Source organism: Carcharhinus amblyrhynchos, chromosome 2 (assembly GCF_965287045.1).
Source record: "Carcharhinus amblyrhynchos chromosome 2, sCarAmb.v2.hapA, whole genome shotgun sequence".
NCBI lineage: Eukaryota > Metazoa > Chordata > Chondrichthyes > Carcharhiniformes > Carcharhinidae > Carcharhinus > Carcharhinus amblyrhynchos.
Genome location: NC_137325.1, coordinates 44,214,780 through 44,228,768, shown reverse-complemented (window position 1 = coordinate 44,228,768; position 13,989 = coordinate 44,214,780). Strand labels below are relative to the sequence as shown.

The window sequence follows — 13,989 nt, the reverse complement described above, 5'->3', positions numbered from 1 at the left end:
CTGTACATTGGACTGTTACTCCTATGCTTGCTGAATAAGCCATTCATTTTAAAATCAACAAGTATCTCAAGCAGCATAAGAAGGCCGATTGCAGAATCCATGGATTCTTGCAGCTGGAAGCAGACAAGTACTGTTTGTCTGTGTGTATTCGTGCAGGGAATGGTTTTATGGCCAGAATGGATTCCTTATTCTGTACTTGTTGATACCTTTAGCTGAATGTGCTGACTGCCCCTTAAAAACTGACAGCACCAGATGTAGCTAAAAATGAGATGCCAAGCTGGTGAAGCTATAACATAAGACCACATGCAAGATAAGCAGGAGAAACATGCTGTAGACGCAACTAAGCAATCCCAGATCAAGTGAATCAGAACTGTGGTCAAATGGACTAGGCCTAAGAAATTAGACCCAACATAAAACTGGACATTTTAAATTAATAATATTAAAAATGAAGTATCATCATTATTGAGGTCCAAAGCCAACAGGGACACATTCCAAAACTATCTCGCATATTGAACAAGAGAGCTTCATCTTAACAATAGGGGAGTCATCATGACCTGAAACCTGAACCCAAAGCTTTTAATATTGAATAGAGAGGCTCAAACTTTTCAATGGAAGAGTTGTTATAGCCTGAAACCCAGCAAGAAGCTAGAAGACATCATGATTGTGTATTCCCTAGATTCAGCCAGACTCCCTGCTATTAAAGAGATATGTACGACTAGGATGACCTGACCTGACCTCACTGGGTGTTGTGACCCGCTGTCCTGTCACCCTATTGGCCAAAAACCAGGGAACATTTGCAGAAGAAAGGAGAAGGATAAAAACAACCATATTCAAGACAAACTCCAGCGAAGACCCCATCAAACCTACTGTGACCTGGGACGACGCAAGAGGGTGCACAAGCTCCACCTTCATGCTAAGAGGAGCCTGACTTTATCTGTCACCGTGAGCTCAGTGAATTAAGTCCAACAACCCAATCATCAGACCGAGTAATATCTATATCTCAGGCAATTAGTTTGGGGAAAGTTAATTTAATTTATCGTGTAAGAATTGTTTCTTTAACCTGAATGTTTTTAATAAAGCTAAGTCTGAACCACAGTCCTTTGTCTGTCTCATAAAGTAAAAGCATTTTATTGTTTGATAATATCCGAAGTGTCTGTATAGAATATTTCACAGACAACAGAATTAAAATCTTGCTCCATCCAGTCATGAATAGTGGTGGACAATGAAACAATTAATAGGAGGAGAGGGCTCCATAAATATCCCCAGCACAGTGTTGGAAGAGCCCAGTACGTGAGTGCAAACAACAAGACTGAAGCTTTCGCAACCACCTTTGGCCAGAAGTGATGAGTGATTAACTGGTCTCAGCCTTCTCCTATCATCACAGCTGCCAACATTTAGCCAGTTTGATTCATCCTTCATGATTGCAAGGAATGGCTGAGTGCTCTGGATACAGCAAAAGATTATGGGCCCAACCATCTGATTAGATACATTGCATTGCCAATAACTCTTTTTTTCATAACTGTTAAGATAGATTGGGGAACTTCACTGAAAGGCATGTATGTGTGTAATTGTCTGACAAAGCCATGGCTGTATAGTGTTTGATACTGAAATCTGACCTTTCGATGGGCTTTGCAAATAGACACAGAGGGTACAGAAGTCAAGACGTTTTGCTGAACCTACATAAAACAGTTCGACCATAGTGTGAGTATGCTTCCCAATTCTGAGCATAAAAACTGATGTGAGCGGGAGGGTTAAAGGAGAAGGTGTAAGGATCCTAGAAGGAGAAGAAACACCAGGGCCCAGGAAGGAAATTTCACTCCTTGGACCTACTAGCAGCCCCAAGGATCTTTGGATCCTACCTATTCCTCATAATAAAAGTGTCCATGGGAAGCAATGATTATTACATGATTGAATTTTACATTCAGTTAGAAAAAAGTGGTCATAAACTTAAATGAAGGTAATTGTATGGGCATTGGGGGGGTTGCTGGGGAGGTGCTAATCCCACTCTAGAGACTAGTATCGAACTATTAGAGGCCACTGCACATGTGCTGATCACCCAGTACACCCCCTACCCCTCCCAATCGCTGGTCCAAATACCCTCACTGATAGCCGGCCTCCTCGTGGCCACTTCCAGCTCCCGAACACCCTATGCACAGTTCTCCTCTTCCCTCCCCTCCTACCTGCCCCCTCCTGCCCTCCCCTTTTTGTGCTTACATGTCTTTGGGCGTGATTACACCACATGACCATTTGTATTTATCTTCACCGATTTCGCTGAGGGTTCAGATGATGGAAGGCTCTCAACATGTGGGGTTCAGCTAAAGTAAAGTTTATTTATTAGTCACAAGTAAGGCTTACATTAACACTGCAGTGAAGCCACTGTGAAAATCCCCTAGTCACCACATTTCAGCGCCTGTTCAGGTCAATGCACCTAACGAGCATGTCTTTCAGACTGTGGGAGGAAACCGGAGCAACCAAAGGAAAGACACAGGGAGAACATGCAAACTCCACACAATGGACCTAAACCGGGATTCAAACCCAGATCCCTGGTGCTGTTAGGCAGCAGTGCTAACCACTATGCCACCATGCCACCCTGCATCCTATGACAAAAGCTTTGTGGCTGCAATGCCGCAACTGCTAAGTTAGAAAGGTAGAAAGTTAGAGGGTGGAGAGCCAGGAAAATGAAGTCCTTTTGAGAGTCAGTGTTCCAATACTTAAATGTGGAAAGGTGATCACATTATCATTCAACTTATCAATGAAGCACTGCGAGAGTCAGAAACACGCAAGGATCTAAGTAAGGTTTCATAGACAGGAAATACTGCCAGACAGTAAATGGGTTGTGAGGATCTACGACCCTTCTACATGTCTCACACCCTTACACCTGCCTCAATAGACACGAGACTTTCACCTTATAATAATACAGATGAGACACGTGAACACCTTAGCCTCAATCCTAAACAGGCAAGAATGAAGTACCCATAAAGTAGCACATCTTGTGAATAAGGCTCTTTGCACAAGCAGATTTGATGAGGCATTAGGATATTTGAAATGATGTGAGTACACACCTATACTATAGTGATGTGGAAGCTGACCTGAGGCACCCGGTTTCAAAATGTGAAAATAGTATTAGGGCCGATTGTGTCTGATCTGATGGATAACAACGCAGCTAATCGTAAAGAGGAGGCATATGCAGAATGCGTGATATTCTAATAACATTAGTGCAAACTGTACAACGGCATGATTTTCCTGCCAGTAATGCTGGTTGAACAGTGTAGTGGGACAGGAAATGTCAGTGGGAGGCCAATAACAGGAATCACCACTGGCATCTGGCTGCTGCAATCTTCCGAGGCCGTTTTTCTGATATAATCAGCCTCACACCAGGGAGCAGCATGAGGCTGATTACAATATTCAAGCTCTGATTTGAATCTATTTAGAGAGCCTGGGAAGGTGTTAGAAGGTATTGGACTTGGGGGGACAGGTGGTGGGAACTTGCCCAGTCACTGAAAAGGTCCAGACATCATTATTGCTGTGGGAATTGGCGCACTGAGAACAAGGGGTTAAAGAAAGAAGCTCTCTTACAGCCAAGACTGGACATTAATTTCAAGTGAACGCACTTCATTATTTCACTCATCTGATTCCCTGCATTATCTTTGAAAGCTTTCTAACATATCTGATTTGACAGTGCACAATTCAGTCTGATTTCATTTTAATCGGCACCAATGCAGTGCAGCAGACCTCCAAACAACCCTCATCAACTGAATATTCCCAAGCTGCACAATCTCTTCAGGTTGGAAGATGTTGATGCTGAAACCTTATTACCAGACCAGCTTGGATGCTCCTTGTGTGAGTGCAGTAATCCCTGCCATCATCCTTAAGGTGAATTACATTCAAGTTTCCCTTCCTCCATGGATTCTTGAGCCTTCCCTTCCAAGGCTTTATGTCATGTGGAGAATATCCCCTGCAACCTCTGAATCCATTGAGGAAGATGTGCACGTGCCCCATTGACAGATTAGCTCAGCCCTTCTCAAGTCCTATAGCACAGTGAGCTTCTGAGTCCACCCCCTAAGAAACTGTTGAATGGCCCTATTATTCCTTTTAACCATCTATAGCCTACCCTGCCTGTGAGTGTGCCAACCATGGCCAATTAAAACTGCCAGTCCAAAGTTCCTGTTACAATGACCATGATCTGTGCACAACTTGCTGGCCTTGAATGACATTCTGCTTACATGCCCACCCCTCCATTGTCTTGGACTGAACAGGCTGAAGGTCAGCACTGAAAAGTGCCATTTTCCAATTCAGGCCCCAGCTTGTAACTCTCCCCCATTCTGACCCAAAAGACACTTTCAACTGCATCCCCATAGTCAAGTGTCGACTGGCGCCTTTGCCACTTTTGTCCCCTTGACAGCATTGGCCTGCGGCCCATCCGCAGTGTTCCCACCTCACTGCTGGTCTGGTAGGTAGAACCTTGTCTGTGATAACCTTCTGAAAGTGTTGTGGTGTTGTCTTAAACCCTGGCCTCTGAGTTAAGGTGCCACAAGGACTACTCTATGAAAAGTAGGTGAACAAACCTCAAGTCGCAGGTGAAGTGCTGGCTGGCAGATGCATGTTGCCTACATATGGTTGTAAAGCATGTGAGTCTAATTGTATTCTGATGTGACCTCTTGGTACAGTGTGGAGGAATGATATTGGCAGTCAGGCTTTAAACTGAGTATTCATGGTATTTGAATATTCAAATTGCCCTCCTGAAATTCTGCGCTGGGAAATGCGCTCCACTAGGCCCAAGCAGACAATAGGACCCCCTGTTTTCCTGCCAACTGAAGCCAGATTTTTGTGCTCTCATGAAATTTTCCACCCCCACCTACCACGGCACCTGTCATGAGCAGGAGTGGAAAATCCCAGGCCTTAGCACCACCTCTCCTGACTTCTCTACCAATTGTCTGGTATCCAGTACTGAACAAATAGAACAGTTTTCCAATTAAGTATTGGCAAGACCGAAGCCATTGTTTTCAGTCGCTGCTCCAAACTCCATTTTAACTACCCACTCCATCTCTCTTTCTGGCAATTGTCTTGAGATCAAACCAAACCAGTAATTGCTTCATTGTTAGTGTCTGTGCTTTCAACTGCCAAGGTCCTAAGCTGCACAGTTCCCTCCTTGAATTGCTCTGCCTCTCTAGCTCTCTCTCCTCCTTTTAAGACACTCACTTATGTTGTTTAGTGCCAAATGTCACTTTTTAACCCTCTTGTGACCTTGGACATTTTAACGATATTGAAAGTGCTATTTAAATATGACTTAGTGTTGTTTTCTCCCCTCCAAATGGGGAACATTTGTGAAATACCTGACAAAACTGCCAAATAAACCAATCTTTGCAGCATAGATTGATGATAAATTTGTTTTCTAGGAGTCGATCGTTTCAGCAACGACATTGAGAAAATGATAGGGAAAAGGCCTGGCTTATACTGGAGGCTGTGCTGGAAGATTGTCAGCCCCTGCTTTCTTCTGGTGAGTGTAAAGGAGTGGATTAAAATTCAACACAGGAAGTGGGTATTGCTGGCAGCTTGAGTGGTTATGACCCATCCTGGTAGCCCTGAGACTATGGTGATACAACTGTGTGACTTTCTCGATCATTTCAGAGGGCAGCTAAGTATCATCCACGTTGGTGTGGGACTGGATTATATATTGACGAGATCTGGTAAGACCGTCCAATTTCCTTAGTTAAATAACATGAAGAAACCAATCCAAAAAAAAACAATCTGATTGTTTCATGATCACTAACATTAACTTTTTATTATTTGCAGAAGTTTTCTTTTAAACGGCTGTATTCAGATTTGATTTCACTGATTTATTGGTCCAGTAATATATCACTATATCTGTTATATCCAAGTTTATTTTCATTGTGAGAGATCAGAAGAGCTGTTGATTATCAACTCAACTCTGAAAGCTGAAACATAAACATGGATTATGTTATCTGCAGACAGATTTATGAAGCTGATAGCTTTTTATAGATGTCCTATTTTTCTTACAATGTTACAATAAGACCATTTCAGGACAGTGGAGAATGCTGTCATTCTGTCTGTGCTTTTGTTAGAATTACAGTACATGCTGTGCATGTAATTTATTCTACCCTTTGCATTTGATTGTTCTAGTCCTCAATTCAATCACAGACAGCTGCAAAATAAATTGACAAGCATTTTTATATTGATTAAGATCAAATTAAGAAATTGCTTCGACTTCAAACTCTTGAATTTCTAAAACTGACAGATGCTTTGTTTTCAATTTACCATTTTCAATCTATCTTTGTTCAACTTCTGTTTCAGATGCTATCACCCTGGTACTTATGGGTAATTAGGCTGAAATGTTGATGGAACGATTTATCAGGCAGGATTACAAATCATCACCACGTGTATGCAAAATTTGGATATGTAGAATCCATTTGTTTGGCTCTTTGGATGCCATAGAATCATAAAATCTCTACAGAACAAGGCCATTTGGCCCATCGAGTCTGTCCCAACCAAAATCCCACCCAGGCCCTATTCCCGTGACCTCATGCATTTACCCTGCTAATCCTCTGACACTAGAGACAATTTAGAAATCATAGAAACCCTTGCAGTATAGAAAGAGGCCTTTCGGCCCATCGAGTCTGCACCGACCACAATCCCACCCAACCCGTACCCCCATATCCATACATATTTTACCCACTAATCCTCTAATCTATGCATCTACGGTCAATTTAGCATGGCCAATCAACCTAACCCACACATCTTTGGATGGTGGGAGGAAACCAGAGCACCTGGAGAAAATCCACGCAGATACTAGGAGAATGTGCAAACTCCACACACAGTGACCAAAGCTGGGAATCGAACCCAGGTCGCTGGAACTGTGGAGCAGCAGTGCTAACCACTGTGAGTCCCCATGAAATTGAAACTGCTTTAACTTCACCATCTATATGGTGGAGGGGGGCTGGGGGAAGGCTAGAGGGAAGAATGATAGCAGTATACAGGCTTTTTACGGGACCACTGCACAAAGCAGGTAAGCTGAGTGGCCTAAGAGGAAGATCAAAGAAATACAAACCCTTTTCCTACTTTGTACAGCCCAGCTGTAACAGGTAAACGGCAAAAAGTGCTCTCCTCAGGTGCACCAGCTGCTTAATGTGATCTTGATGCATCTTAAGCAGAGCTGAGAAACACTGAACATAATAAACCAGCCAACCAATACTCCATGTCTAATGTTACCGGCACTACAATTATAGCACATCAGAAGCTCCAGTTTACAACACTGGCCACATCGTACCAGACAGGTGACCAAATATTGTGCGAGGATGATTCAACTAATTAACCTTGTTTTGAAAGAATATGATACGCAATTTTTTTTAAAATAAGATTTTAGCACCATTGTAAAATCATGCAGGCATGTTAAATGTGGCAGCATATCATTAATGGGAGTCTTATTGCCTCTAGTTACAGCAATCAGTGGCTTTAGTGTGAACTTTTGTTTGAGTCATTCATCAAAGTGTAAAAGCTGTTTTAGGCTGTACTTAATATTTGCATTATCTGTTTCTGTCTTTCCTGCCGGCTCGTTAAATGAAGTTTGTTGTGGTCGTCAGCATTTCGACATTTAAAGCACCGGAATATGACAATTACATCTTTCCGCACTGGGCCAATGTAATTGGATGGTGCATTGCCATATCTTCAATGGCAATGGTACCCATTTATGCAGTGTACAAATGTGTCAGCCTGCGTGGCTCCCTACGTGAGGTGAGTACATCTGAGGTTCCATTAATTAGTAATTTCCAATTTCTTTTTGTTCTTTTCATAGATTTGAAGGATATTATCATTCCTTATTATTGTTCACCATCTTTCAAACTCAGAGAAAAGCTTTCACCCTTCAGCCATGATGAACTAGCCCAAACGTGTCCTATTTCAAAACTTCGATCAAATTTCACAAATGTTGTTTTATCATCAGAAAGGTTTGAATGTGTGATGATTCCCATAGGTCCTTACAATGAAATTTTACCTTTGAACATTGTTAAGGTACTTCCTGCATCTGTTTGCAATGCTTTGGCGCAAAACGAGTTGCAAGATATATGCAAAAGATCAGTCAGCATATGTAAACTTGAACGACAGGACAATATTTCAATTTTAAGCACTCATCAGAATTGAAAACGACAATTCAATTTTCGTTGAGAAAAATAGCAGATATTCCTCCACCTCCCACCCTACCAGAACTCTGCCCTAACAAAGGGTCTGCACCCAAACCGCAGAGAAAAAAAGTCACCCCAGTCACTCATACACATCATATAACTGCCAGCTCAAAAGGAGCATTGGAGGAAGCCTGGGAGCTTTCCACCGTAAAAAGTCTGACAACACCAGGTTTTAGTCCAACCAATTTGTTTGATAGTAAACGCACAAGCTTTCGAGGTTTCCCTCTTCGTCAGGTGATGGTGGCTGGTAACATCCCAATGGGAAGAGAAAAATGATGAAAAAGAAGCAAGTGTCTTACTCACATTTACTTCATAACCTCAAAAGAAAACTTTCTGTATGTTAAAAAGAATATCAATGGCAATGTATTTGCACAACTGAACATCATTCCAATTTATTAAGATTTTTTGGAAATAATCTAAGATTTACTGGACACTACAAGAAGAATTTACAGATAATGCTGAAACATCTGAGAGCACTTTGGATATAGACAAATAATACACTTTTAAGTGTAAAAGGAAAACAGGATGATAGCACCTTCAAAAATAAAGACCCTCGGTTTCCTGAATACAGGGAAGGATGTGAGTAGGTGAAAATCTCGGGAATTCCAGAGTTTGAACGTGGTGACTGAAGGAATGGCCATCAATGCCCAAAGGAGGGAACATGGAACAAGAATCAAAAGGTTTCAGAGAGGAGGATGCTGCCTGCAGGGAAATGTGGCGGAGGACGACTGCTGGGCTAAAATGGAGTGAGGTCATGAAAGGATTTGAAAACAAGTTGAAGAACTTATCGATCTATTGCAGAGTTCTGGTGCAAAATGAAGATACCAACTATAATATCTTGCATTTGTTGTAGAGGCTGCAGTAATAGTGGCATTGTTTGAATACAGGAAAAGAAGAGCTGGGGACGGCATTAACGAAAACAGTCACGGAGGAATCTGAGATTAGGGTCATGCGGTCCACTGGCTGGGCGGCCTAGAAAGTTGATGGAGTTCAAAAGCATCACAGAAAAAGACAAGCTAATTTCAGAAGAAATATTACAGATTGGAGAAGTTGGAACATGAAAGCGCTGAGATTTTATTTTCAGAGGACAGAAATGATGTTAGTAGATGTCATTCCAGAATAGTAACGACAAAGTGATTAACGACAAAGAGTTCCCTATGTGAAAGAGATTCGGAAGTTGTGGAATCAAGTGTGATGACGAGTTTCAGGGGTGACCATGTCTACATGAGGGGTGTTGGGGAGATGAGTGAAGTGTAAGGTTTAAGAAAGTTTGGACTGGATTTAATGGAGGCAATAGAATCTCACTATCAGCTCTCTAGCCAGCAGGAGTTTTCCGTCACCTCTTTTAGAGACAACCCACTGAATTAGGACACTCAGGCACTTGACTGAACAGCAGTGGGCCTTCTGCAAGATCGAGAATGCCAGGGACAGTAGTCCCACTCACGAAGAATTGCTGGCCTATGGTTGGCCTGCAGCGGCTAGCAGTTCTATTGAATGGCAGTGCCTTCACCCAATTGAGGTCTAAGATCGTGACTGGAGGAGGGTTGTGGGATGGGGTTGCAAGAGAGGGGTAATCCTGTGTCTCTTGGTCAGGTGTCTCTTTGACAATGGATTTCCCCTCAAGGGAATCCACAAGAGAGTCTGCATGGGTTTATTTGTCATGCCCTCTGCATAGCAAGCCCCCAACCCACTGCTAGGTTAACACCAGTGGCAGCAGAATGAGGCCCTTAAGTGGACACTAATTCTCCACTATAGGGCCTCAATTGGTGTTGGGGTAGGAAGGCTGTCCACTGGCCTTCCCGACAGATTTCATCAGAGTAGAGGCAGGAAGGCAGTGGGGTCCTCACCGTCACCCTCCCACCTAATGAAAAATCCCCTGCCCCCACCATCAAACCAACTTGGAGGGGGACATTACAGTTTGTCCTTGAGGGCAAAAACATTGCTGAACAGGGGAGTTAAGAAAGTGATTGAAATCGTTGAGAAGAAAGTGTTCAGGGGAGTGAATAAATGAATGAGAGAATTCTGTGCACAAGGCAGGAGGGAACTGTAGATTAAAATTCTAAAATACAGATATAACTGAGATAGAGCATTTAAAAATGGTGAAAATGCCAGAGAAATGGGGGAAATATTTTCGAAGTAGTTATTCCTTTTGCTTTTATGTCCGAAGTATGGTAGAGTAAGTTTTTGATTGGCAATAATATGTGGAATATTTTTCTCATTTCAGAAGTTAGCTTATGCAATTACACCCGAGAAGGACCATCATCTGGTGGAACATGGAGAGGTTCGTCAATTTACTGTGAGTAACAGCCAATGAAAAATCAACCTCAGGAGTGTTATCATGTATTGTGATATGAAACAAAACAATTTTGAAGACAGTGTATTCTTTTCCAAAGAATCTATAAAACAAAAACTATTTCATTGTAAAAGCAAAATACTGTGGAAATCTGAAATAAAAACAGAAAATGCCAGATAAACTCAATAGATCTGGCAGCATCTGTGGAGAGAAAGAGTTAATGTTTTGAGTCCATTTTACTCTCTTTGGCTGGGACCTTACTGGCTCACCATACCATGTTTTACACATCACCAACAAGCCCCGGATGCAACAGCCAGGCTCAGTTGCCGTAGTCCCCTCACCAGTGAGGAACACAGATTATCCCAACCAACAGGGTCCAGATGTGATGGCCATACCGATGGGGCCAGACATTATTGAGGCCATCCGAATGGTCGGGGCAGGATCAGAGCATGCCCATGGGGCAGTGCCAGCCTGGCACCCTGGCACTGTGGCATTACCAGACTGGCACTCTATCACCACCCACTGGGCACCCTTGCTCTGCCCTCTAGGCCATGGGCGGTGCCAAGGGGACAGAACCTGAGGGGGGGGGGGGGGGGGGGGGGGGGTGGTGCCGGGGTGGGGGGGGGGGGGGGGGGGGCGGTGGCAGATGAGGGGTGGGACCTGACAGGGGAGGCAGGGGGGAGGTTCTTTGGAGGGGAGGGAAGGGAGGAACTCTGCAGAGGTGAAGGGGGCTGATCGGTAGGGGCAGTGATTGGGGGTTGGGTTGGCAATTGGGGGTTGGTGTGATCAGGAAGGGGGCAATTGGCTTGGGTGGTGATTCGGGGCTGTGGGTGCCAGTGATTGTCATTGTGTGGCATGTATGTTACTTGCCACTTGTCAGCCCAAGCCCGAATATTGTCCAGGTCTTGCTGCATTTGGACACAGACATTTGTCTGGTTTTTGGGGTTGGTGGAAGGATGAGAAATCATGACTGCAGTGGACATCTCTTATCCCCAGTGATCCAGCCCTAAAAGTCCTTGGCTGGCATGGAAAGCTGAGGTAACTGGGAATGTCTAAAGATGTTTGAGTTGTGGCAGCTTTCCTGGGAACCTCATACAGATCCGCATGAATCACACATATCCTAAACATTAAGCAAGTGAAAGCCCTTCCTGATCATAAAGGTATCTGGATGCTATGAGAGTCTTGAAGACCATTTGCCTACAGTCAATGACCTCCTGACCCTGGGGAAACCCAGCCATGGCCTAAAGTCAACTGCCCACTCCTGACTGGCCTGGTCTGTTGTGACATTGATGTATTGGTCAGCCCTACAATGTGTGACATCCATGACCTCCTCAATGCAGCAATGAGCTGTTGACTGTGAGAGGCCAGAGAGGTGTTCACACAGTCCCAGGGACAACCCATTAAATACCATCTTTAAGTGAAGGTATTGGGTGGCCACCACCTTACAATGGCCTCGCCTCCTGTTCTGTTCTATTTTTTCACGTAGCTCCACCACCATCGTATGGGCAGCATGGTAGCACAGTGGTTAACACTGCTGCTTCACAGCTCCAGGGTGCTGGGTTCGATTCCTGGCGCAGGTCACTGTCTGTGTGGAGTTTGCACATTCTCCTCATGTTTGCATGGGTTCCCTACCACAGTCCAAAGATCTGCGGGTTAGGTTGATTGGCCATGCTAAGAAATTGCCCCTTAGAGTCCAGGGATATGTAGGTTAGAGGGATTAGTGGGTGTAATATGGAGGGATATGGGGGTAGGGCCTGGGTGGGATTGTGTTCGGTGCAGACTCGATGGGCTGAAGGGCCTCTTTCTGCTCTGTAGGGTTCTATGATTCATCTCTTTGGCTGCATGCTCATCTCTGGGCCATCGCCCTCCTCAATGTAGGAAGAATCAGGGTCTAAAAAAACATTAAGCCATCACCAGATAAAGCTTCAACTACCTTGAGGCTCCTGCTTTATCCTGTGTCCAGCAGCTTCTTATGATTTTGGACATCACATTTTGGCAGCAGCCACTCTCTTTGGCCCTACCCTCTGCAAAGCCTCCAAAGTTGTTAACCTGCCTGCTCGGTTGAGTGCTACATGTGGACAGGTTCACAGAATGTCCATTTATGATCTTGTGATGCCACTGGCTTATTTCTTGCCTCATTGCACTTGGCAGGCCACTGACTCTCTGTGAGTCCTGGTAAGAATGCAAAATACCTGGTAAAATTCTCTCCGTTGTCTCCTTAATTATGTTAGTCATCTTCTTGCTTCATTCAGTCTGCCATTGATCCATCAAACCCGCCACATTTGGGAAAATTGACTGATGGTGGGAAGGGGTCAGGGCTAGATGGTGGGCTGTGCTATTTTATCACTACTCCGCCTTCAGTCCTGCCTTCATGGAGTCAGCAAAATTCTGTCTTTGAGTGTCAACTCAGGTAGGAAAAGGAGTGTGCTGCCCACTAGCTGCACTGCCAGCTTTTCTCGCTATATTTTTGACAGATAAGTCAAAAGGAAATCCAGGAGGCTCTGAATGAGCCTGCCCTGCCAGCAACCTCAGCTTTTGACAGATTGGGGCACTGTCACATTGGCAGAGGGGGAATGATATGCGGAACCCATTTAGTGAATGGTAATGACCTCTCATGGCAGAAACCCCATCGCATCTTTGATGGGGGACAGGGCTATCTCAACAGGAAACCCCACCAGCACAAATGTTATTTTAATTCTCCATCCATTCCGGTTTTCCAGCCACCGAAAATGGGGTGGAAAATCCGCCTCCCGTCCTCCTCCCTATGATAAGAGAAGATGCAAAACTAGGTAAGTTTCATGTAACGAGATGGAGGATAAACAATTATAGAGACAACGGCTCCATATGTGATCTCTAAAGAGTGGGAAACAAAAGAAAGTAGAACCTGTAAGTGTTCTCCAAGTAGTCAATCAGAGGAATATTTAGACAAAGAAAGATACCTTTTTAAGGAAAATTCTGTCTGTAACACCAAAAGAGATCAATGTTTCTCTGTAAGCCATAACTCGATAAAGATTTTCAAAAATAAGAACTGACATTTCACTTTTACAGCTGCGACATTGGCTCATGGTGTGAAAACATGGCACAAAGAAATAGAATTGGAAAATACAGACACACAGGAGCCATAATGAAAATATCAGCTCCCTCAACATAAGTGAAGTATGACAAAGCAGCTCAGAAAGTTCTACTTTAACAAATGAAAACGTGAAATTTGTTGTGTAAGTGATGCTAAATGTACTGTACATACTTCCATTTCTTTGACACTGCGAGTTGCATCAGTCAAAACTAAATGGAGGATGTTTCTATTTTCCATCCTATAAGTTGAATGAGTGCTATCAAAACGAAAGAGTTTAGAACAGTGCCTGAACTTAATTTAAGAACACTTAATTTACATTAATAAGATTATTTAGGAAAGTATAGACTTCTTGAATGACACCTTAATACTTCATTTTTCCTACCTTAAATAACTACTCCAGAATATTAAAGTACACTTATTGCTTTCTA

General features: G+C 43.5%; 1 protein-coding gene across 1 annotated transcript in view; it reads left to right on the top strand.

Annotated features, from left to right (window-relative positions):
* slc6a3 (solute carrier family 6 member 3) overlaps positions 1 to 13,560 on the top strand; it is a 60,149-nt gene extending 46,589 nt beyond the window's left edge. The window contains exons 11-14 of the mRNA XM_080216050.1: positions 5,397 to 5,497; positions 7,582 to 7,749; positions 10,420 to 10,491; positions 13,537 to 13,560. Of these exons, the coding sequence (XP_080072176.1) occupies positions 5,397 to 5,497; positions 7,582 to 7,749; positions 10,420 to 10,491; positions 13,537 to 13,560 (365 nt within the window). The remainder of the gene's footprint in view (positions 1 to 5,396; positions 5,498 to 7,581; positions 7,750 to 10,419; positions 10,492 to 13,536) is intronic.
* The last annotated feature ends 429 nt before the right edge of the window (positions 13,561 to 13,989 follow it).